At 42.9% G+C, this 24,683-nt stretch overlaps 1 protein-coding gene across 1 annotated transcript in view; it reads left to right on the top strand.

The window, feature by feature from the left end:
- Positions 1 to 24,683, top strand: part of NT5DC3 (5'-nucleotidase domain containing 3) — a 65,852-nt gene that overhangs the window by 15,417 nt on the left and 25,752 nt on the right. The window contains exons 2-4 of the mRNA XM_002752916.5: positions 12,100 to 12,284; positions 19,448 to 19,522; positions 19,991 to 20,046. Coding sequence (XP_002752962.2) covers positions 12,100 to 12,284; positions 19,448 to 19,522; positions 19,991 to 20,046 — 316 coding nt within the window. The remainder of the gene's footprint in view (positions 1 to 12,099; positions 12,285 to 19,447; positions 19,523 to 19,990; positions 20,047 to 24,683) is intronic.

Raw genomic sequence — 24,683 nt, 5'->3', positions numbered from 1 at the left:
TTTTGAGTTTGCCTATTCTTTGATCGTTTGACATGGCTCAATCTCCTCCCCTCCCCCTCCCCGTCCCCTTCCCTCTCCTGTCCCCTTTCTGAAAGGATCTTGTACACTGCATGTAGCCTTGCACTCCTGGGCTCAAGGGATCCTTCCATCTCAGCCTGCCAATTAGCTACTTGTGCCTGGCTGATTAAAAAAAAATTTTTTATAGAGACAGAGTTTTGCTTTGCTGGCCAGGCTGGTCTTTAACTCCTGGCTTCAAGCCATCCTTCTGCCTTGGCCTCCCAAAGTGTTGGGATTACAAGTGTGAGCCACTGTGCTGCGTTACAATTTTCTTTTTTTAAAGGACTTTTTCCCTTGAAGCTCAATGTACTTTAATTTTGGTCAGTTCTGTTGATTTTTAAAAGATTTTTTTAAAGATTAGGTTGTCATTAAACCATTACTGTATGTAATATTATTTGAAATGTAGTTGTATGTAGTGTTATTTTTGTATCTAGGAAGTGTGATGGATTTCTGTGGAGTAGTCAAAATTACAGATATTACTTACAGATAATAAGAGGTATAATTTTAACTTTTGGTGGGAGTAGTGTAAATGTCATGTGCATTATTAATTAGTCAGATGAGTAATTCTATTTGTCGTGGATTGCTTCTCCTTGGAGATGATGCAAATGATGTAAACTAATGGAAAAATGCATGCTGCTTCTTAGATTATCGGGCACAATAAAAATGAGTCTTGAATTGCCTCTTCCCCAGGGGGCATGCCAGCCGCATACCGAGTTCCTCTGTCTCTCCTCAGTGTGATGTTCATTGGTCTTCCCCACTGCCTGTGATATTGCTCTGTATTTATAATCCCCGTGTGGTGCCCTGTGCAGTGTGGCACGTAGTAGGTATGATAAGTGCTTATTGAAAAAGATTTCCTGTGGCTCTAGTACATGGGAAAACCAGTTTACAAGGATTCTACATGTTGTATGATGTCATTGACATAAAATTCTAGCAAATTCAAAGGAGTCTGACCAAAAGAAAATGAGAGGTGGCCTGGGGATGGGCGGGGTTGGAGGGAGGGTGGGCTGGAATTTAAAGAGATGTGAGGGAAAGTTTGGGGGTGTTAGATGCTCATCTGCCTTTATTATGATGATGGCATTACAGATGTCTCGGCAATATATGTCAAACCTCATCAAACTGTATATTTTATGTGCAATTTATTATATTGTATCTCAAGAAAACTATAAAGTGAAAATGCAGAAATAAGAGAAGGACTTGAGTGTAACCTGGCTTGAGTCTTGTACCCACCTCAGGAGTGAGCCAGCTTGAGTCAGGTGTTCTGCCCTGGACCAGCAGCTGTAACTGGAGGGGCAGGTCCCAGAAGAAACCCGGGAAGAGTCACTTCTTCCCTACCTGCCCCAGACGGAGTCTTGCTCTGTCGTCCAGGCTGGAGTGCAGTGGCGCCATCTTGGTTCACTGCAAGCTCCACTTTCTGGGTTCAAGTGATTCTCCTGCCTCAGCCTCCTGAGTAGCTGGGATTACAGGCGCTCACCACCACACCCAGTTAATTCTTTTGCATTTTTAGTAGAGATGGGGTTTCACCATGTTGGCCAGTCTGGTCTCCAATTCCTGACCTCATGATCTGCCTGTCTTGGCTTCCCAAAGTGCTGGGATTACAGGCCTGAGCCACTGCGCCCAGCTGAGTCACTTCTTGTATAAGGATTGGAGCATGCTGGGCAGGTAACCCCATCTCAGTGTTCACTTTCACTGTGGAAAGGGTACCTTGGGCATTTTGTTTCATCTCAGCATCTGTCATTGGACTATTGCAGGAGTAAAAATGACTTAAGATCAAATGGTTATTAGAGATACGGGAGAAAACAGTTTCTGGCTAAAAGTTTACGTCTCTTTAAGGTCTAACAAGTTACACACTCTTAAGAATTGTCATCTCAACCTTGGCCTTCAAAGTCATACTTTCCATTTAACGGTTTCCTTTATTGTAATGAATTATTAGCAGAAAGGCAATTAAGTGGACACAACTATATCACATAACACTTCTTGGCACTAAGTGTAACACCAAAACATAAACAAATGAAATTGCATTATGATCAACTCGTTCCCTAACATTTCAGAACAGATTCACACGTTTCAACCATTAATAGCAGAACTGACTGTACTGCCTTGTGCTTAGCCTGGCTGGATGGAAGTTGGAACATGGTGAAAGTTGCTAAGAGATAAATCAGCTGAATTAGGGTGTCTTTTTCTTGTCGTTTTCACTGGCAGTTACAGATGTGAAGTTTAAAGGCTTAATATTTGGATATAGGGCCTTGAATTCACCTCTAGTGGAGATAATGGAGAGGGTAGATACTGCCTCTGCATAGAAACAAAAAGTGCCTGTGCTTATTTTTATGTTTCCAATCCATAGGTATCCTTTTTTCTTTTTCTTTTTTTTTTTTTTTTTGCTTTGTTGCCTAGGCTAGAGTGCAGTGGCACTATCTCAGCTCACTGCAACCTCCCTCTCCTGGATTCAAGCAGTTCTCCTGCCTCAGCCTCCTGAGTAGCTGGGCACCTGACTGATTTATATATTTTTAGTAGAGATGGGGTTTCACCATCTTTGCCAGGCTGGTCTCGAATTCCTGACCTCATGATTTACTCACCTCAGTCTCCCAAAGTGTTGGAATTACAGGCGTGAGCCACCGCGCCTGGCCATAGGTATACTTTTAAAAGAAATTTTGAAACCTTGATGTTTTCAATCTACACTTGGAACTTTAAAAGGAGAATTTGAAGCCATGTTAAATAAATATGAAATTATTTGGAATATGTGTGAGTATTCTTAAAGTATATGAATATTATAAAATATAAACAGAAGTTGAGATTTGGTCCAGTTAGGGAAAAACAAATATTTTATGTACATCCTTTTTTGTTGATTTGGGAGCATAGAAATAGTTAAAACGTGACCTTGAGCTATTAATCTCATCTTCATTTTCCTCTGTGAAATGGGTGTAATAACTAGTGTCTTGCATGAACCGAGGTCATGCACATTGCTTCATAAAGTGCCTGGTATATGGTAAATGCACATAATTGTTATCCACTAGATCAACTTTTTGGTTGACTGAGCACTGGGGAAATTCACAGAAAGCTTCGTGATACATAGTGGGTAGGGGGAGAATGGAGGCTTTTTCTCTTTTTTTTTTTTTTTGTAATTTCTAAAATTCTCTAGGAAATTTTCTTCTCTTCCATTTCTTCCTCAGGGACTTCTGCTCTGTATATTCTTTTTTCTTTCAAAACAGCTTGAAATCTAGGGCATATACCAAAAAAAAAAAATCATAACTAAAGAAAAATGCCATCTCAGTGTCTCTGAGATTGTGATTTGTGTTATCAATAAAATTGAAGTTTGAAGGCGTATCTCACCTTCTGTATTTGATCATATTCTTGTTAACACACTTGGGAGTTCAAATATCTGAGATGCGTGTTTGGGCCTCCAAATGGAGCATGTTTCCCCCCAGTTTTTGCTTTATTAATATCAATGTAACAAAGTCTTTGTGTATAAATCTTAACTTAAATCTCTATTTCCTTAGCATAGATTCCTAGAAAGGGAATTACTGGGTCAAAGGGTATGAATATTTTTAACGGACTCTTGATACGTATTGCCAAGCTGTTTTCTAGAAAGCTTGTTCTGATTTATACTCTTAACCAGCAAGGAGTGAAGCTGCCCAGGTCCTGGCACCAGGTTCCATTATTACAAACAAAACAAGAATAGAACACCCCCAGAACAACACAGACAGATAGCCCTACCACTAGCAACAGAAAAACTGCTGCAATCTGACGAGAGGAAAATGACTTCTTACTTTATTTCTTAGCCAAATAACACAGGCTTATTATAGAAAGCCATGTAAATGAAATACATACAGTAGAGACGTTTGTAATTCCACCTATTGAGGGACCTACTGCTAATTGCACTTAATTGTTTTAATTTGCTTTTTTTTTTTTTTGTAACTTGAGTGGTTGAACATTTAGTTTATCAGCTGATTTCCTTTTGTATGGATTTTTAAAATATTAGGAATACTAGACCATTGCTGTTTGTCTTTTCAAGTTTTTGGTCTCATATGCTCACCTCTTTTCCCAAATGGTTGCTTTTGACATTTTTGGGGTACACAGGTGTTACAAAATCTTATGTTGTAAATCTGTCAGTACTTTTCTTTGTGATTTAGTATATTGCTTTTTTTTTTAACATTTGGAAAGTTATGTTTTATTCAGAGATGAAATACATAGTTATCTGTATATTTTTCTTTTTAATGTTTAAAAATTTTAAACTCTGACTCACGTGGTGTTCGTTTGATAGCATAATGTGAAGGAAGGTCTCACTTGACACTCTTTTCACATAGCTGATCGGTGTCGATGCATAGACGTTAGACAAAGACAGACTATTCCAGGAAGATTTCACTCTGGTCAGTGTTCAACTACAGCATGTGTCGGAGAACGCAGAGCAGTGGGTGACCCATCTTGTTGAAAGTAGGGCATGGGAAGGAAAATTTAAGATTAGAGAGATAGATTCAAGTATACATTGGGAATGCCTTTGATACCAGGTTAAAAAGTTAAAATTTATTATCAGAATTTTGAGTGGCTGAATAGTCTTAACATAAACTTTTAGTTGAATTCCTTTGGCTGTAAGCAATAGAAAACTTAACTCTTCCCCGTTGGCATCTTTTCCAGGTTCCTAACAGTGGTCACTCACATCTCCAGATTAATGTTAAGTCTACATTTGAAAGCAAAGAGTGGCTCTTCCCTGAAATTCCCTTACAATCCAGAAATTGACTTGATTGGACTCATTGGTTCACTTGAGCTGTAGGGAAAGTATGATGATTGGCTGGAGGGGAACCTATGTCTGCCCCAAACTAGTCAGCATTGGTAAGGGAATTCAGGTACGCTGTTAGGCCAGGCCTGGGTTACATGCCCTCCTTCTGGAGTCAGGAATGGAACCCTGTGAGACCATCCATTCTGAATGTTGGGGAAGAGAGGTTTCCTGACAGAATCATAGTATTGAAGATTTATCAGTCAGGTTACGCTGCAGTGACAGGTGATACCAAAATCCCAGTGGCTTTTTACAGACAGCTATAACAAAAGCATATTTCTCACTCATGCAAAATCTACTGGGGGACCCCCAGAACTCTGCAGGGCAGTCAGCTCCATGAGGTGGCTTAGCCTTCCAGCCTTCTCTTCATCTTGTAGTGTCTGTATCATATTTCCATGGTAGGCACGGTAGGCGAAGGGAGTGTGCACGGCTCTAGAAGTGACACATATCTCTTCTGCCTGTGATCTGTTGGGACCAGAGCTGGCCAGAGTCAGAAGTGAGGAGTGGAGGGGGGATTGTGATCCTTCCTCCCCATGTGCCTGGAAAGAAGAGCCAATTGAATAGGAGCAAGTGTGAGATGGTGCAGCCACACTGGAGGGGCTCACACACCCAGTGCCCGCAACCATCGCTTACCAAAGGCAGCCTTTGGGACCTTGGTTTGTCAGACCCATCCTTTGCACCCTCCTGTCTTTTTCTAACTGGTTGCTGGGATAATGCTGAGAGCAAGTAATGTATTTGGTAAACTTTTAGAGCTCTCCAGTTCTGTGTGCCCAAGGCTGGCGTGACAGGCACATCATATATTTTAAAACATGAAGAATATTCATTGACATCACTGAGGCCATGGATTTCTGCCCAGGGCTGTCTCCACATGCTGCTCTGTGACAGCTCTGCCAAGCTCTAGGCCTGTATTAAGGCAGAGTCATTTAGCATTTCTGAGCATTAAAGAAGACAAAGTACTTGGCAAAAATCGTGCTTTCCAAGGTCACATCTTTACACAGTTTAAACACGTTTTCTTGAATAAGTGGAAAGTGTCTGACTTCTGTAGCAGAATGAGGTTCTGCCTTCTTTCATATTCTCTCTCTGTCAATAGTAATGACACAATTTAGGCAAGTAATGGTATTCTTCTGTGATGGCCTTAAAAAGGCAAAATGAAATGGAACAGCCATTATGGAAAACAGTAGGGCAGTTCCCTAAAAAATAGGATAACCATATGATTCAGGAATTCACTTCTAGGTATAAACCCAAAAAAATGGAAAATGAGGATTTGAACAGGTATTTGTATGTTCATAGCAGCATCATTCATAGCAGCCAGAAGATGTTGGCACAACCAACGGCCTGGTGATTGATAAATGGATAAACAAAAGGTGGTTTATATTTACAATGGGCTGTTCAGCCTTAAAAAGGAAGGAGAGGGCCAGGTGCAGTGACTCATGCCTGTAATCCAAGCACTTTGGGAGGCTGAGGCAGGTGGATCACCTGAGGTCAGGAGTTTGAGACCAGCCTGGCCAACATGGTGAAACCCCATCTCTACTAAAAAATTGGCTGAGTATAGTGGCACGTGCCTGTAGTCCAAGCTACTCGGGAGCCTGAAGCAGGAAAATCACTTGAACCCTGGAGGCAGAGGTTACAGTGAGCTGAGAGCACGCCACTGCATTCCAGCCTGGGTGACAGAGTGAGACTCCATCTCAAAAAAGGAAGGAGAGGCTGACATATGCCACACCATGAATGAACCTTGAGGTCATTATGTAAAAAGACAAATACTGCATGACTCCACTTCTGTGCAGTTCCTAGAGAAGTCAGTCATAGAGACAGAAAGTGGAGTGGTAGTTACCAGGAAAGCAGGGCGAATGGGGAGTTGTTTAATGGGTACAGAGTTTCAGTTTTGCAAGAAAAAAAGAATTCTGGAGATGGATGGTGGCAATGGTTGTGCAAGGTGAATGTGCATAATGTCACCAAATTGCACGCTTAGAAATGGTTAAGATGAGAAACTTTATGTAATGTATATTTTGCCACAATAGAAACCACAAAAAAACAGAACCAAAACAAAGCTTACCAGTTTTTCCTATAGGTTGTTCACCATGTTTCCCGGTGCTCTGTGGGATTAGCAGATGAAAAGCTGGAAGCTGCTGAAAACTGGAAGTGCCAGGGGCTTCCCAGCTTGCCACACTGTGTGCCGGAGGGTGCACAGCTCCCAGCTCAGAGTGGCTTGCATTGGAACCGAGTTTTGCTCACGCTCTGGCCACCACAGCAGAGCTGTCTCTCCATTTCTTTGTACCGATTGTATGGTCTTGCTGTCATCATCCATTATGTACAAAGGAATTCACTTTCTAAATTGGTACCCACTCTTGTTTCTGCTTTGAGACAGTGCAAAACTGACTAGTCAAGAGGCATTTGGTTTATACTTTAGAGTCTAAAGTTTAGCCAGACTGTTTCTCTTTTTGTGAGTGGTTGGCATTCTTTTCTTTTGCCTTGTAATTATTCATATTTGTTCTTAACTTTTCTTTAAAGTTGGCACGGGTTGCCAAGATCCCTTTAAGATGCTGCTCCTCAGCTGGGTGCGGTGGCTCAGGCCTGAATCCTAGCACTTTGGGAGGCCGAGGCGGGTGGATCACCTGAGGTCAGGAGTTTGAGACCAGCCTGGACAACATGGCAAAACCCCGTCTCTACTAAAAATATAAAAATTAGCTGGGCATGGTGGTGGATGCCTGTAATTCCAGCTGCTTGGGAGGCTGAGGCAGGAGAATAGCTTGAACCCAGGAGGTGGAGCTTGCAGTGAGCTGAGATGGTGTCACTGCATTCCAACCTGGGCAACAGAGTGAGACTCCATCTCAAAAAAAAAAAAGACTCCGCTCCTCGTGTTTGAGGATGACACTATAAAATCCAGGCTTTCAGGTGTTGTTGTTCATGTGATGAACATGTCTCAGGCTTTTCCTGAATCACATGCCTGTGATTCCCCAGGGGGGAATTCCCTTGCAGATTTCAGAGATGTGTTGACCAGTCACCATTTTCTATCATAGTTTTTCCTTGGGGGTTTCACGTAGTGTTCTCAGGTAGCAGGAAGGGAGGGAGACTTTCTTGCCAACACCATTTCTAAATATAAATTTCTAATTAAGCAGGCTGTTCGAACCTCCTTTGGAAAGGTCATTTGTGAAAGTGGAGCTTTTGGTCACAATGTTAAGTGATCCTACTTGTATCATATGGACGATGCCATGTGGTCATACTCAGAAAATATCAGCAGTGGCCCATTGATTTATATAAGGCCAGAGGATCTTCCGTGTTAGATATCAAAGAGCTCGGGTCTGCCAGCTTCTCCTCTTAGTACCAGTTCTTGTAATTATCTGCCTCTAAGTTTCTTAAAATGCCTGTAACCAGGTATGTCTTACTGGCAAAAGCAAAATAAAAGCCATGGTTGTTGTGGCCAGGTCGGTGGCTCACGCCTGTAATCCCAGCAGTTTGGGAGGCAGAGGCAGGCGGGTCACCTGAGGTCAGGAGTTTGAGACTAGCCTGGCCAACATGGTGAAACCCCGTCTCTAGTAAAAATAAAAAAATTAGGTAGGCATGGTGGCGGGCAGTTGTAGTCCTAGCTACTTGGGGGGCGGAGGCAGGAGAATAACTTGAACCTGGGAGGTGGTTGCAGTGAGCTGAGATTGCACCCCTGCACTCCAGCCTGGCTGACAGAGCAAGACTTCATCTTGAATGAATGAATGAATGCAATGGTTGTTGACTCATTGATTTTGTTGCAAGAAAAACTAATGAAGAGATGGAAGTGTTAGTGAATCGACTGGGTTTTCAATAGGCTTGGTCACATCTAGATTGTCAGAGTTAGTGAAATTAATTTATTGGTTCATACATGTGCCTTCATTGACTGGAAGTTCTGTGTAGGCATATAAAGGCTTGGTTTCAACAAACTAAGGGCAATGTGGGAATTTGGGAGCCATGAACAGGCTTTAGGGCGTGAACCCCATGAAATTTTCTTTAAAATCTGCACATGCATGGAGAGGATTCCATAGCTTCTGTTAGGTTTTTAAAGGGATTCAGATCTCAAAGCTGTTAAGGAGCCTTGTGGAATGCTCAGAATACCTCACTGTGGCTGGGTTGGTCCCTGACTGGGGCCTCAGTGCCGTGATTGAAGCTGTTACTATGCAAGAGGAGTGCTTCTTGAACGTTTCAGCTGGTTCTTTAGAGTTAATGTGGATACTGTGTGCCATTCATAGGAAGAAGTGAGCAAACTTGATGGGTTGACTTTATTTTATTTTTGGAAAAAATGCACCTGAAAGGGAGTTAAGAACATAGATTTTGGAGCCAAACTTTCCAGGTTCAAATCCCAGCCCTGCCATTCGGTGCAGTGTATCCTTAGCAAATTAAGTAATTTCCATGTGTTTCGAGTGTCTTCCTTTTTGAAATGGGGATAAAGTAGTATTTGCTTCCTAAGGTTGTGGGAACGATTAAATTAGATAATGTAAAGTCTTCTTGATAGCATGTAGTACATGGTAAGTGCTTAATAAATATTAGCTGTTATACTAGAGTCAGGTAGTTGTCCTTAGTAATGTAAAAAGTAGCAAAATATGGACAGTTGAAGTTTTCTGTACGTGGACCTATCTCCAAAAAGTCACCTGCCTTTAGTGTTTGTCTGCCTATGAGCTGTTTTAGCATTTTTCTACCTGAGAGCTGTTTCAAGCAAGTTTTGATGCATAAACATCATAAAAAGTGAAAAAAATACTGTCGTGTATAATTTTAGCAAAATAGGGCAATCTGTGTTCTTGTCACAAAATATTGGATGATGGTGTTTGTCCTGTTTAATGAATGCCTGTTCAATGATTAACAGGATGAGAATATCACATTGCCTTTTTGTCTTTTGAAATATATTGCTCAGTCTTTGATCCTGAATTTCATTTAGCATATGGTCATGGAAGCCTAATCATCTGAGCCTCATCACCCTCAAGATCAGTTTCTCCATCATCTTTAGGCTGTAGAGAACTGCTGTCTCTCTCTGCATTTACCTCCTCGTGAGATGCCTTCCCCTGTCGGCTTTCTTTTTTTTGCTGTTATGGATGGAAAATGAAAAACTGATTTCTCAAGTGTTCCATGAAAGCAAAAAAAAAAAAACCCAAACCCTGCAAAGATGACTTCTTCTATCCCTTTTTGAAAGTGATGCAATTCTTTGGGCAATGATGAATGATGTCATAGTGATGACCTATTTCACGATTACACTGTCTTAGGTGATCTCTTACCATTCTCCTGCTTTCTTAGTCTTTTAAAAAATCATAGGTGCCAACAATTGACCGGCAATGATGAAATAATTCTTAGGACGATAAAATAGTAAAATGTTTCAGCATGTTAGAAAAATAAGATCACCAACATCACCTATTGCATCTTAGATTTTTTAAAAGGGCCCAGTGGACTCATGGAAATTTGTAAAGTAGAATGAATTTTTGAAAGGCTTCCAAGGAAAAAAATAGAAATCATGAAGTAGCAGTGCTTACAAATAGTTAGAACTGCTCAGAAAAGAAACCCAAACCTCATGTCCAGTGGATCTTGATGGTAGAAGGTAGCCACGCTTCTACAAAACCCTCTGAAGGAAATCATCTGAAAGGTGAAGATTAACACATAAATATGCTTATTGCAATGTTATTTTTATTAAATAGGAAAAAACTTAATTATGTAACATAGAGTACAGGTTGAACATCCTTGATCTGAAAAATCTAAAATCCACAGTGCTCTAAGATCAGAAACTTTTGCATGCTGACATGAGGCTCCAAGGAAATGCTCATTGGAGCATTTTGCATTTTGGACTTTTGGATTGGGGAGCCACGATCGGTAGATATAATGCAAATATTCCAAAATAAAAAATATCCGATATCCAAAATGCTTCTGTTCCCAAACGTTTTGGGTAAGGGATACTCAACCCATAGTAGCTTGATGATGGCACACTAATATATATCCAAGTCTCACGTAATAGTTTATTCTCAGAAAGTCAATAATGATATGAGAAGAGGATCATGATTGAATATTAAATGTCGCTCATTGCAAACCTGTACACATAATGTGAGGTTAGCTATGTAAAATACATACACAGAAAAACGTTGGCAGCAAATACATAAAATGTTAGTAGTTTTTTCTGGGTAGTGCGATGACGTGTGATATTTACATTTTGTTATCTATACTTTTACCTTCTAAAATCTGCAACATGTATTTTTTTAAACCAAAGAAATCTTTTTTTTGTGATGTTGAAGCAAGTGTTCTTTTCAGTAGCAAATGTTCTTTTATTGAGACATTTTCTTTTTCTTTTTTTTTTTTTTGAGATGGAGTTTTGCTCTTGTTGCCCAGGCTGGAGTGCAGTCAAAGGTACAATCTCAGCTCACTGCAACCTCTGCCTCCCCGGTTCAAGCAATTCTCCTGCCTCAGCCTCCTGAGTAGCTGGAATTACAGGCATGTGCCACCATACCTGGCTTAGTTTGTATTTTTAGTAGAGATGGGGTTTCTCCATGTTGGTCAGGCTGGTCTCGAACTCCCAACCTCAGGTGATCCACCTGCCTCGGCCTCTCAAAGTGCTGGGATTACAGGTGTGAGCCACTGCACCTGGACTATTAAGACATAATTTATATACCATACAGTTCACCCTTTTAAAGTGTCCCATTCAGTGGTTTTTAGTACGTTCACAGAGGTATTCAACCATCACCACTGGCCAGTTACGGTGGCACATGTCTCTAATCCCAGCACTTTGGGATGCTGAGGTGGTTGGGTTGGCTGAGCCCAGGAGCTTAAGACCAGCCTTGGCAACATAGGGAGACCCTGTCTCTACAAAAAATAGTAGGGTGTGATGGTGTGCCCCTGTAGTCCCAGCAACTCAGGAAGCTGCGGTGGGAGATCATTTAAGCCCTGGAGAGTGAGGCTGCAGTGAGCTGTGGTTGTGCCGCTGCACTGCAGTCTGGTCAACAGAGCAAGACCTCATCTCAGTCCCCAAAACCATCACCATCATCACCATCAATTGTAGAACATTTTCATCACCACAGAAGAAATTCTGTGCCCATTAGCAGTCAGCAGTCCTAGGCAACCATGCATCTCCTTTCTGTGCCTCTGGGTTTGTCATTTCTGAACATTGCTTATGAGGGTCATGTAACATGTGGTTCTCTGTGGCTGGCTTCCTTCACCAGCATGTTTACAAGGCGAAACAATTCTCTTTTGTGGTCTAGTTTACCCTTTTTTTTTTTTTCTTCAGAAAGCATACTAACCTTTATTCATTATGTAGTATAATGTGTTTTTTTTATTTCCAGAATTGGTTCCTTCCATTATGAGCAACTTGTTGAATCCAGATGCCATTTTCTCAAACAATGAAATGAGCCTGTCGGACATTGAAATCTATGGCTTCGATTATGATTACACCTTGGTGTTTTATTCAAAGCACCTCCACACGCTGATATTTAATGCTGCGCGAGACCTTCTCATCAATGAACACCGGGTAAGATCACAGGGAAAGTTGTTTTCTCCCTCCCCTTCCCCCATAGAACAGCCTTGAGCTGACATGACTCCATGTCCGGCACAGAGAAGTCGTTTAATACATTGTTGCTGAATGAATAAGTAGATTTTGTTCCCTTCCAAATTTCCAAGTAACTCTTATCTGGAAGATAGGTTTTTTGTTGTTGTTGTTGTTGAGATGAGGCTGGAGTGCCGTGGTGCAATCTCGGCTCACTGCAACGTCCACATCCCAGGTTCCAGCGATTCTCCTGTCTCAGCCTTTCAAGTAGCTGGACTACAGGTGTGCGCCACCCCAGCCGGCTAATTTTTAGTAGAGACAGGGTTTCACCACGTTGGCCACACTTGTCTTGAACTCCTGACCTCATGATCGGCTGGCCTCAGTCCCCCAAAGTGCTGGGATTATAGGCATGAGCCACTACAAACGGCCTGGAAGATAGTTTTTTTTTTTTTTTTTTTTTTTTTTAAATAAAATCTTTAGATGTCTTTTGGCAAAAGACCTTCCCAAGATGTGCATTAGTGAAGATTTGGCTGTAGATATTTATTTTCTCATCTTTCACGGAACAACACGATGTCTCCCTGAGCTTGATAAATTGGCAGCCTGTTGAATTCTGATTAGGAGGAATTCTTCAAATGATAGGGGATGTTTTACCTTCAACACCAATTTGAATTGCTAAGAGTAAAGCATATTTGAATGTCCTTCTTCTGATACATAGTATTGTTGAGAGTTTTTATTGAGGAAGGGAGAAAAGAAAATATGCAATTCCAGCATTTTAAAATTTTCTTTGAAACAGAGTTTCTCTCTCTTGCCAGGCTAGAGTGCAGTGGCAAGATCTTGGCTCACTGCAACCTCTTCTTCCCGGGTTCAACTGATTCTCCTACGTTAGCTTCCTGAGTGGCAGAGATTACAGGTGCCTGCCACCACACCTGGCTATTTTTTTTTTTTTTTGAGTAGAGATGGGGTTTCACCATGTTGGTCAGGCTGGTCTTGAAATTCTCGTCTTGTGATCTGCCCACCTTGGCCTCCCAAAGTGTTAGGATTATAGGTGTGAGCCGCTGTACCTGGGCCATTTTTTTTCTCTAGTCTGATTTGAGTACACATTTCAGGAAGCAGGATAAGTGGTTTCCTCAGAAGTCATGTGGGCCAGTACCCTTGGAGACCCTCCCATGAAGTACAACTCAGATCTCCATCTCAGACAGGCACACGTTGCCCTGGGAGTTGGTTCTGTTTTTTGGGAAGTTTTTCCCTGGGTTAAACAGTTCTGCCTTCATACAACTTTCACCATTGACCTCTTTTCTTCCTTGATTTATTGCTTCACACATTTCTTAAGCCTCCTTGTGCCAAGCGCTGCAATGCAAGCTGGGAAGATAAAGAGGAGTAGGACACAGGCAGTGCCCATGAGTAACCAGCAGCCCAGTGGTATCGCCAGTCACGGAGGCAAATCAATTATGCAGCCTCCTAATGGAAGTCTCCTTAGTCCTCGAATGTATCTGACTCTGATGGTTAGAACAGCTTTCTCTGCCTGAGGGAATTGGGGAAGCAAAGAAGAGGGTGATATTTCAGCCAAATCTTGAAGGAGTTTGCAGCAAAGGAGGGCTGAGGGTGGATATGAGTAACTTCTAAACCCAAATTATGCAAACTTCTATTTTATATCTAACCATTTGAGTACTGGATGTATATTGGGCTAGTATCGTCTAGACCAGCCGTTACTCCCTCCAAGACTTCTTTTTTCCCAGGTTGATCGTTCTTAGCTCTTTTAACCGTTCTCGTTTGTCCTCTTTTCTTTTCATCATACTAGTCACTTTCCTTTGTGTGTGTTCTGGTTTGTTTCTCTCAAATGTGAGGCCGTGAACTGAAGATGTTACCCCAGGTGGGCTCTGGCTAGAGTGGAATAGAAGGAGACCATCACCTCCCTGGTTCTGGATGCCATACTTTTATTAATGCAGCCAAAGTTCTCATCAGTTTTGGATCCTGACCATTTGATTCAGCATATTTTCTGATCCCCCCTCAGCTTTTGGTTATCAGTGGATTTGAGCAACTCATTTTGTCCATATCCAAAATGCAGTAATGGCATTGGCCAAAAAGAAGCTTTCATTTTGCCACTAAGCCAGCAGCTGGCTTTCTTTAGTTATGGCCACTTTACTACATGTCAAACCCCCTAGCTCTGTGGCATCCAGTGGCAGGTCTTGTTTGTTCGAGGGACGACTTTCTTCCGTCTAAACTGTGGTCCTTTGCCTGGATCCTGAGATGAAAGCCAACTGAGAGTGAGGTGGTTCTGAACTTGCTTCCTGCCTGCTACCCATACCGTCTGTTCACCACCCCCTAAAAAGTGGAGCTGAGGGGGTGTTACATTGTTGCTGGCACTTTAGTTCCAGGTCAGCTGCAGTGTTTTCTGTGACTTTGATGTCATTTATAAAAAGCAAGCCATGATCCCAATGACACAGTTCATTGATTGTCCACAAGCTCCTTAAAGAACAGGTTCTAATGCCTCACTGTCGGGATTCAAATCCTGGCCTTCATCAGTTATTTCCTACATAATCTTGATTGACTCACTCAATTTCCCACTCAGTTTTCTCCTCTGTAAAATGGGCATAGTAACAGTGCATTCCTAACAGTCACTGTGATAAACGAATTAATATATGTAAAGTAGATGGCACATAGAGAACACTCAATGAATGTTAGCTATTTATTAATACACTATTATTTATAATCTGCACAACCCTGCACACATATGTTGTCTCTGTTTTACAGCTGAGGAAACTGAGGTTCAGAAAATTAAGCTACTAGATCAAGGCCATAGGTCGGTATGAGACAGAACCAGGTTTGAACTCAGGTCTGTCTGTTTCCAAAGGACTGTATTCTCTCCTCTACTGCATGTTGCCTCTCTTATGGGGTTACTAACACATTTCCATCCGATGGTGTTTTTTTTGTTCAGATGCAGATAAAATATGAAAATAAAAAATTTATGAACATAAAAAATTAATGAAATTTGAGGGGAAGAGAGATGAATAGATGGATAAAATAAAAGCTGTAGTCACTATTATTTGAAAAGCCTCTAGATTTAAGATCATTGAAATTTCGTTCTCATGTCTGTTCGTTGCTGTGATACAACTAAAAGAAATTATAATAGTAATTGTATCAGGCATATTAGTAGAGTCAATTATGCTTAGACAAATTTTTCTCTTGTTCTGATTAAACAAAATAATTCTTCCAAGATGCCCTGAGTTTAGCGCCATTTTTCCAGCTAAGACGGATGCACTTTGGAGAGTAGTAGAGATGGAAAGACGTCTGCTTTTGAGATGCACAGTCACAGAACAGTAAATGTGCGATTTAGCGTCTTTCCAAAAAGCAAACAGAAAAAGTTCCAGCTCCTTCATAATTACCCTTTTTTAAAAATAAGAACAAATTTTTACAAAAATGGAAATTTTCAAAAAATTGAGGAATAACTGTCTGTATTTTGATTTTATTTGTCCTCCAAGGAATAGCAAGGGAGGGGCAGGAGAGGTCTCGATGTCAGCTTTCAGCTTCACACTTGAGCCTGTATTTTCTTCGTTAGTTGCCACTGTTGATAACCTGGTTGTTCATATCCAAAGCATTGGCTGTGACCCCTCACACTCTGTATCCATGTCTGATCTCTCAGCAAATGCTGTGCTCTGTTTCTCCTTTAAATAAACTTGTGGGATAGTTTTAGGCTTACGGAAAGGTTGCACATACGGAGTTCCTGTATGTATACACCCAATGCCCAGTTTCCTCCAGTGTTAACACTTGACTAAGGTACATTCCTTACAACTGAAGAACCAATCTTGATACATTATTATTCACTAAAGTCCATACTTCGTTGGGATATTTTCAGTTTTTACTGAATGTCCATTTCCTCCTCCAGGATTCCCTCCAGGACACCATATTACAGTTAATTGTCATGTCTCTCAGGCGCCTCTTGGCTTTGACAGCTTCTCCAGCTTTACTTGCTTTTTTAAATGACCATGACAGTTTTGAAGAGTGCCAATCAGGTGCTGTGTGCCTATTCCTCATGATTAGCCTGGGTTATGGTTTTGGGGAGGAAGACTGCAGAGGTGAAGTGTGGTTTCATTCCATCATGGTGAGGGCCTCCTAGCCTCCTCCCCTCCTCCCTTCCTCCCTTCCTGCTCCTTGAACCTCTAAACCCTTTCCTACTTCTGCCTTTGGGACTTGCTGTTTCCTGTGCCTTGAGGCACTCTTTCTTCTCCCAGATGGCCTGAGGCTTGCTCCTGGTCCTTTCTTTTTTTTCCAGATCCGTGAACGCTTGTATTGCATGTTCCTGTAGAACATACACTCCGAGGCGTTATATTCTATGTGCGTATTTGTGTATGGTCTGCCTCCCCAGGTAGAATGGGAACTTTGCAGGGGCAGACACCTTTGTCAGTTTTGCTCACTACTGTGTTCCCAGACCGTGGCATAAAGTAGGTACTCAGTAAACACTTGATGTATGTATCTGTGCGTTCCGCAGGTAAGTGAGAGAGTTGTGCTTCATGTGGGGCCAGCGCTCTGATGAGTCAATTAAACCTCTCTCCTTTATAAATTACCCAGTCTCAGGTATGTCTTTATTAGCAGCATGAGAATGGACTAATACAGTCACTCACTATGGTCTTCGGACCATTAGATAAACTGTGTGTATTTTTCAGGGTGGCTCCCGAGGAATAACATTGAGAGTGAGAGGCAAGGGGAAAGTGGGTGTGTGGAGGACGTGTCCTGCTGGGGAGCCCAGATAAGCTTCATTTAAAGAAAGGACCACCAGACTTTTCAGCAGTACACACACTCTTATTTATGTGCCAGCAATCAACTGAAATAGTCAGTGCTCCACTTGTAACTGCAAATCCTTCCAGCAAATTTGTTGAGCTCCTCTGAGGTGGCAGGTGCTGCTGTGACAGGGAGGGAATGAGTGTTGAGTATATGGTGGCTCAGAGTTGGTTCAGAATTGATTCTGTGGTGGTTAGGGGTCGAGCTGGATGTGGCACAGACCTGGATTCAATTCCTAGCTGTGCGACCTCAGAATTTGCCCAAAGTCCCACAGCTAGATAGTGGGCTTAACCACTATCTTGCCCCGATCTTCAGATTATTCAACAGTAAAATAGGCATGAGATGCTCTGCTTCCTTCATGCTGGTGCAGTGAGGAATAAAGAAAGTCACAGACAGTGTCTAGTGTGTGGCATGTAGCAAATGCTGAGTGAAGGCACCTCTGTCCGTGACACATTAAAATATTTCTTTCCTATCTGCCGTCTTACTCATCCATCAGCCATGAATTGAACAGGAGATTGCAGAGCTGCTGAAGTCCCTTGGCCCCGCTTCAGTAAGCAGATCCAGGGTGCTGGGCGTTGGTTTCTTTGTCAGCTTGTGAAGTATGTCTACAAAAACGCAGGACCATACACAGTGTTCTCAATTCTTGGGAACGCCCATGAGTGGAAATGTCAGTTTGGTGGTTTCTTGGCACACATGGCAGGTAGTGGATAAATGATCCCAAATGTGATGTTCGAGTTAGTGCTTCATGCAGCTTGACTTGAAAAGTTGCTCCACATGGGTCAGCCTGGTGGTCCCAGGAATTGTTCTTGTACAAATGGAACCTTGGCCATGAAATATTAGCAGCTCAGTCATGGAAGGAGGTTTCTGGGCATCTGAATAGTTGTCTGGGTTTTAACTTAAGTAACTTGAATCACAATGGAAGGTCCTGGTGATGTCATCTCTCTAGACTCAGGAATAGACTTTCTGTCCTGCAGGCTTGTGCTCCAAGGGCAGAGGGCAGTAGGGAGAGCAGGGGAGAAGGCTCCAGCCTGATTCCCCACTCACCATACCCCAGCTTGTTTCGTCCAGAACCTTGGATGTCCCCTCAGTATAAAATGGGGACGGTCGGGCCTGCCATGTAGTAGCAGCAGAAATGGCGCCCACAGATGAGTACCATCAACAGGGAGCTGGTGTCCTAATTCTGAGATTTAGGGAGAGAGGTAAGGACTTAAGATACTACAGTGGATAAGCAGGAGCCAGCAATTTTGCATAGTGTGAGAAATGGCTTGATAATAGGATATACCAGGGGAGCTGGGCTGCTGTATTAGTTTGTTTTCATGCCACTGATGAAGACATACTCAAGACTGGGTAATTTATAAAGAAAAATAGGTTTAATGGATCCCCAGTTCCATGTGGCTGAGGAGGCCTCACAATCGTGGAGGAAAGGGAAAGGCACGTTTTACATTGACAGCAGGCAAGAGAGGGAGTGAGAACCAAGTGAAGGGATTTCCCCTTATAAACCATCAGATCTTGTGAGTATGAAGTCATGAGGGAACCACCCTCATGATTTCATTACCTCCCACCAGGTCCCTCCCACAACAAGTGGGAATGATGGGAACTGCAATTCAGGATGGGATTTGGCTGGGCACATGGACGCAAACCATATCCTCTGCCCTCACAGCTGTTCTGAGACAGTGCTAGGCAGTATCCGTAAGCCTCCCTAGGCCTAGTTTAGGGAATGTTGTGTCTGACAGCCATGGGGTTCCCCAGCTGGAGGGGAGCAATGGCCAGCTGTCCAGATGAGAAGAGTATCGAAAGCTCTGTGGAGAGGCCCCCATTCTGAGAAGTTTTTACCTTGGGTCTCTCCATGAAACCTGGTAGTGGGGACGTTAAGGGAGCTGCCACATTGAGGTGCTCACGTATGAGTTGAATGGATGGCTGACAAGGAGTCTGCGTAAAGTTGTGCTTCCAGTGTTAGAGGGGACATTCCAGCCTCTCCGCAGCAGCCTTGAAGATAAACGGAGGGAGTGATGGAAGGAGGGTGAAGCCGATGTGTATGTTACCAGGGTCTTAAGGATCTGGGAATCTAGGGACACAGGGAGGGGAGGGAAAGAGAGAAGAGAGTTGAGAGAAGTTGGCAGGGGAGGGGAGGAGGCCCAGCCTTTGCTTGGGCAGATGGACGAGGCGTGGGGCAGGATGGAAGGCTCTGACCGGGGTGCTTGCCAGGAGGCACTTGGACTGGAAGTGGTGGGACAAGGTGTGGTCTGCCTCTTCTGACCCCACCTTCCCACTGCTATATCAACTACCTCAGCGTTTGTACAGGGGCCAGATCTGGACAGGATCCTGCACTTAGTACATTGTTGGCTAAAACCAGTTCCTTTCTTCTTTCTTAGTATCCAGCAGAAATCAGGAAGTATGAGTACGACCCAAATTTTGCAATCCGTGGACTTCATTATGATGTACAGCGGGTAGGTTTACTTCTGTTTTTCTACGGTTTAATGATTGGAAATGAAATGTACTCTTGGAACTTTTCTGTACTGAACAGGTAAATGAGTTTTTAATTATTTGGGACTGCAGAACCAAATTATTCGCATATCTTTGGATAGAATCTTCTGGAAGAGATGATATATTAGAAAAGCATGAATGCATTTAGCTATTTAGGAGGTACTGTTTATTTCTAATAGTCATTTTTGGTGTTTTGAGGAGGAACTAGTTGCCATATCTGTTTTTTTCTCTGTCTTTTGCAGATAGGCCATTTCTATGGCTGTACAGCACAGTAATTAACAAGCAACATGTTCCTTTCAGGAACATACAGTGTGTGCTTCCTTGTTAGGGCAGCCTAATGTTGATAGGATTTATGATGATGCCTGGATTGTTCATTTAATATGCAGATGGTTATGCATTATTTACATGTGCATATGTTTATGTTTTTAAAGGCAGTATTAATGAAGATCGATGCTTTTCATTACATCCAGCTGGGAACTGTCTACAGGTAAGAGGAAGAGGAGATACATTTAATTTACCAGGTGAAGTAACCAGGGGGCTTTGGGTTTCAGGACCCACTGAGTGTTGAGTGATGAGGAGGGCTGCAGTGTGGATATGATTCATTCATTCACTCACTTTTTCAAGAGCATTTGTTGAGGCCTGCTACCATGCTAGGTGCTAAGGGCTTTGTTTGCACAGATGCCCTCAAGGAGCTCAGAGTGTGGGTTAGAAGTCATGTAAGTAAACCTGACTGCAGTTCAGAGTGACAGAGGTGATGATAGAAATGTGCTCAGAGCCTTAGGAAGCAGTCTGGAGGACTGGAGGGAGAACAGGTGCTGGCTGGCAAGCCGACGGAGGGTCCTGGTGAGGAGATTTGGAGCAGGAGGGCTATGGGGCTGAGGGAACCGGGTTCTCTTTTCCACCATGGTATTTGGGTGGTTTCGATACTGAGATTTTTTTTTCTTTTATTTACCTATTTATTAGAATTAGTAAAAGTACTTCACTTAGCTGGAAGTCTTTGTAGCTTTGTTTTTTTTTTTTTTTGAGGTGATGTTTCGCCATGTGGTCCAGGCTGGAGTGCAATGACACGATCTAGGCTCACTGCAGCCTTTGCCTCCTGGCTTCAAGAGATTCTCCTGCCCTAGCCTCCTGATTAGCTCGGACTACAGGCATGTGCCACCATGCCCAGCTAATTTTTGTATTTTTAGTAGAGATGGGGTTTCACCATATTGGCCAGGCTGGTCTCAAACTCCTGACTCCAAGTGATCCACCTGCCTTCACCTCCCAAAGTGCTGGGATTACAGGTGTGAACCACCTGCCCAGCCATCTTTGTAACTTTTAAAATGGAGGATCTTGCCTTTTTTTATTCTCCAATTTGGGAGGGGATTTAGGAGTGTGATTTGTGTTTAGATATACAACTTATGCTTAAAAGTATGCATATTTTAGCTTACATTCTTCTCTCACAAACTGTTAAAATTAGTGCTTATTCATTTGTTTTTAAAATCAAAGTGAAACATGCATTGAGTCACCGTCAAACAGGATTAAAGGTGTCAGGGGACGGCAGCAATCTTCTGTGCTCCCCTCTGCCCCCAAAAGCTTTTAAGTGTTTAGATTTTTTAAGTAATGTGTTGGTTCTTGTATTTTTTAATTTATTGCTTCTGGACAGTGTCACTGCTGTGAGAGATGAGGACTTAGCTTTCTGGCACCTCCTCCTACTTCTCCAGTCTCATTCCTCCCATCACATTCAGATCTCAGGTTTCCCTGGTTGTACCGGTCATTGTTTACGTTATGACTCAGAAGGTCTTGTCTGGTTGATTTTTTTTTTTTTTTTTGGTTATTGAGACAATCTCCCTCTTGTTGCCCAGGCTAGAGTGCAGTGGCGAGATCTCGGCTCACTGTGACCTCTGCCTCCTGGGTTCAAGTGATTTTCCTGCCTCAGCCTCCCATGTAGCTTGGATTATAGGCATTCACCACCATGCCTGGCTAGTTTTGTATTTTTGGTAGAGATGGGGTTTTACCATGTTGGCCAGGTTGGTCTCAAACTCCTGATTTCAAGTGATCCACCCACCTTGGTTGCCCAAAGTGCTGGGATTACAGGCATGAGCCACTGTGCCCAGCTGGTTCACTCTTAAGCCAGGTAGTCCAATGCAATTATGTTTCTTTCTTTTTTGGTTTTTCTTAGATTTTAACAATAATCTTATTTTTTGTTTGTCTAATTTTCTGCATAGAGATCTCTAATTTTTTTCCATTACACATATGCTCAGTTACAAGTGTCAGGCATGTATTTATATTTTCCAGTAATTCAAATGTTTTCAATAATCTGTCACTTTTTAAAAAAAATTGACTCTCCCCTCCTGGTCTGATCTGGTTTGGTTTCTTGTCTTGGGACTTCCCTTTGTACTTTCTCTGTTTCTAGTTTCCTTTTCTTCTTCTCTTGGGCTTTACACCCTCATTGTGCTGGTGTGTATCCTCCAGTAGCCTCCTGGGACTTCCTAGTGCTGAGCCTTTCTGCAGCTCTGTCGTGGGGAATCAGTTCTTGTGGTGGGTGTCCCCTTGTAGGCCTCTGTTCTCAGTGTTGTTAAGTCAGATTCCTTCTTTGCATCCACTGTTTGTTTTCCAGTGTCTTGTGGAAATGTCTTGTCTGTTGATGTCTTTGCTCTCGTTTCCTGTGACTGTTTTTATTCTCACTTTAATGGTGTTTCAGAAGGGAGAGGAGGTGGTTGTGATGATGATAGTATTACTAATAGTGGCTAGCAAATATTGAGCCTTGTCATGGGATAGGCACTCTTACAAGGGTTTTGAGTTAGCTCATTCAGTCCTCAAAATAACTGAGTGAAGTAGGTACTATTATTAGTGCCAGAGGTGTTAAGTAACTTGCCCAAGGTCACACAGCAAATAATTGCCTGGAATTGGGCTGGAATTCTGAACCAGGCAGCCTGGCTCCAGAGTCTGTGCTCTTGGCCACTATGCTGTGTGGCTTTTCTGAAGGTAGGAGGGATAGTTGGAGTCCCTCAACACATCTTTTTTGGGGGTTGTGAATCTGTTTTAATACCGACAATTACAAATAATCGTTCCAACAAGATCATATCTTTTACGGGAACATGGATGGAGCTGGAGGCCATTATCCTTAGCAATCTTACACAGGAAAGAAAACCAAATACTACATGTTCTCACTTACAGGTGGAAGCTAAATGATGAGAACTCATGGACACACAGAGGGGAGCAATAGACTCTGGGGCCTGGTAGAGGGTGGGAGGAGGGAGAGGATCAGGAAAAATAACTGATGGGTCGGGTGCTAGGCTTAGTACCTGGGTAATGAAATATCTGTACAACAAGCCCACATGACATGAGGTTACCTGCACAGGTACCCCTAAACCTAAAAGTTAAAAATCTTTCCATTTATTTTATAAGTAACATGTATATTAAATATTGAGTACATTTTTGTGCACATCTCATTTCCTTAGGAAAAATCTCTGTAAGTGAAATTGCTGGGTGAACATTGTTCATTCATTTTAAAGCTTTTGAAATGGCTCAGTTAACCTCCAGATTGTACCATTCCCAACAGACTTACTTTTAACTTATATTTTAAAGTTGTTGCTACATTTGACATATTTCAATTTTTACTGTTTCTTTCTCTAAACCTCTTAAATGAGCATTCGTTCGTTCCCCTACTCATAGCTCTTAATGTTTTTCCAAAATTATTATTGCAATGGTGGGGGTGGGGGAGAGAACGAAGAAGGCAAGGTTATGTGTGTTTGTGAAAATCCTCACCAGGACGCTTCGTTCTGTCTCTCCATCTGTTCTGCTGTCGGTCTCCTCCTTAGACACTTACCCCTTCTCTCCTGGGTTCTTGGGGCTTGCTGCAGTGCACTCCATCCTGGACATTCTTGTCAGACTGATTCCCTAAACATTCCTCCCAATAATCCCCTCCTCCAAAACCCCGGATGGCTCCCTGCTCTCTACAGAATAAAGGCTAAGCCTTATGCTTAGGCTTAAGTTTGAGATTTTTATCAATCTGCTTTAAAGGCTTCGCTTCCTCTTCTTCCATACACAGCTCCTGTACTTACTAGATTGGTCAAGACTCTTGGTTGCAAGTGACTGAAACTCAAACTGGCTTCATCAGAAACACAATATTGGCCACTAATTGTACAGCCCACAGATAGAGTGAGTTTGCAGGTGTGGCTGGCTCTGAGGTCCAAATCGCTATTGTCAGAACTCATTCCATCTCTTGGCCTTCCTCTCTGGCTTGGCTCACTCTCAGGCAAGCCCCTCCTTGGCGACCCCTGGCACTCCCAGGCCCCCATCCTCCTAGCTCCAGATCAAGAGGAACAGAGGAGCTTTGTGTCTGTATATTCCGCTGGAGTCTCAGGACCGGATCTCATCAGGATGACTTGGGTCACGTGTTTGGTCCCGAACTATTATGATGAAGAGAGGCAGGATGCCAGGCAGGCGAAGACGGCACGGGGATTCTTTTACCTTGACATCTTTCTCGCCACCTGGCACTTGCTCCTGCTGGTGTTCTGCCAGGGTACAGTTTTCCTTCCTCTCTGCTTCTTGAAATCCCACCCACCCTCCACGGCCAGCTTGTGGTGAGTCCTCTCCTCACCCTCTCAGCCCGAAATGCTCTTTCTCCCCTCTCTTCTCCTGGAGTTCACAGGAGAAGAGTTGCCTTGTTTCCTGTATATACCCTGCCCTTGGTGTCAAGAACAGGCTCAGTAGAAAGAGCCACGGAGGCATCGGGGGAAGGAGTGTTCAGAGTGAGGCTGTAGGAAGTTCTCCGTTGCATCAATGCTGAGAGGGGTCTTCAGGTGGACTTGAGTCGCTGACACTTCCTGGGTGCAAACCCCAGCTGCATGGCTTGCATGTTTGTGGTCTTGAGCAATCTCTGGACCCTCTGAAAGCCTTGGTTTCCTCTGTAAAGCAGGCATGATTCCAGTGCCTGCGTAAGGGGCAGCTTGTGAAGATGAAGCATACCTGCGCAGGGCCCAAAACACAGGCCGGTGTCCCCGGCTTCCTGCCTCATGTCACGGGTTTGGTCCTCTGAGCCTTGGGTGTGGCCATTTCCACTCTGAGCACCTGTCTCAGGGAAGAGTATTGGTGGGCAGGAGGATGTCTGATGGAGATAAAAACAGCCTTTCTCTGCCC

The sequence above is a fragment of the Callithrix jacchus genome, chromosome 9 (genome assembly GCF_049354715.1).
Source record: "Callithrix jacchus isolate 240 chromosome 9, calJac240_pri, whole genome shotgun sequence".
Lineage (NCBI taxonomy): Eukaryota > Metazoa > Chordata > Mammalia > Primates > Cebidae > Callithrix > Callithrix jacchus.
Note: the sequence above shows the minus strand (reverse complement) of the source record. Positions and strands in the feature narration are given on the sequence as shown.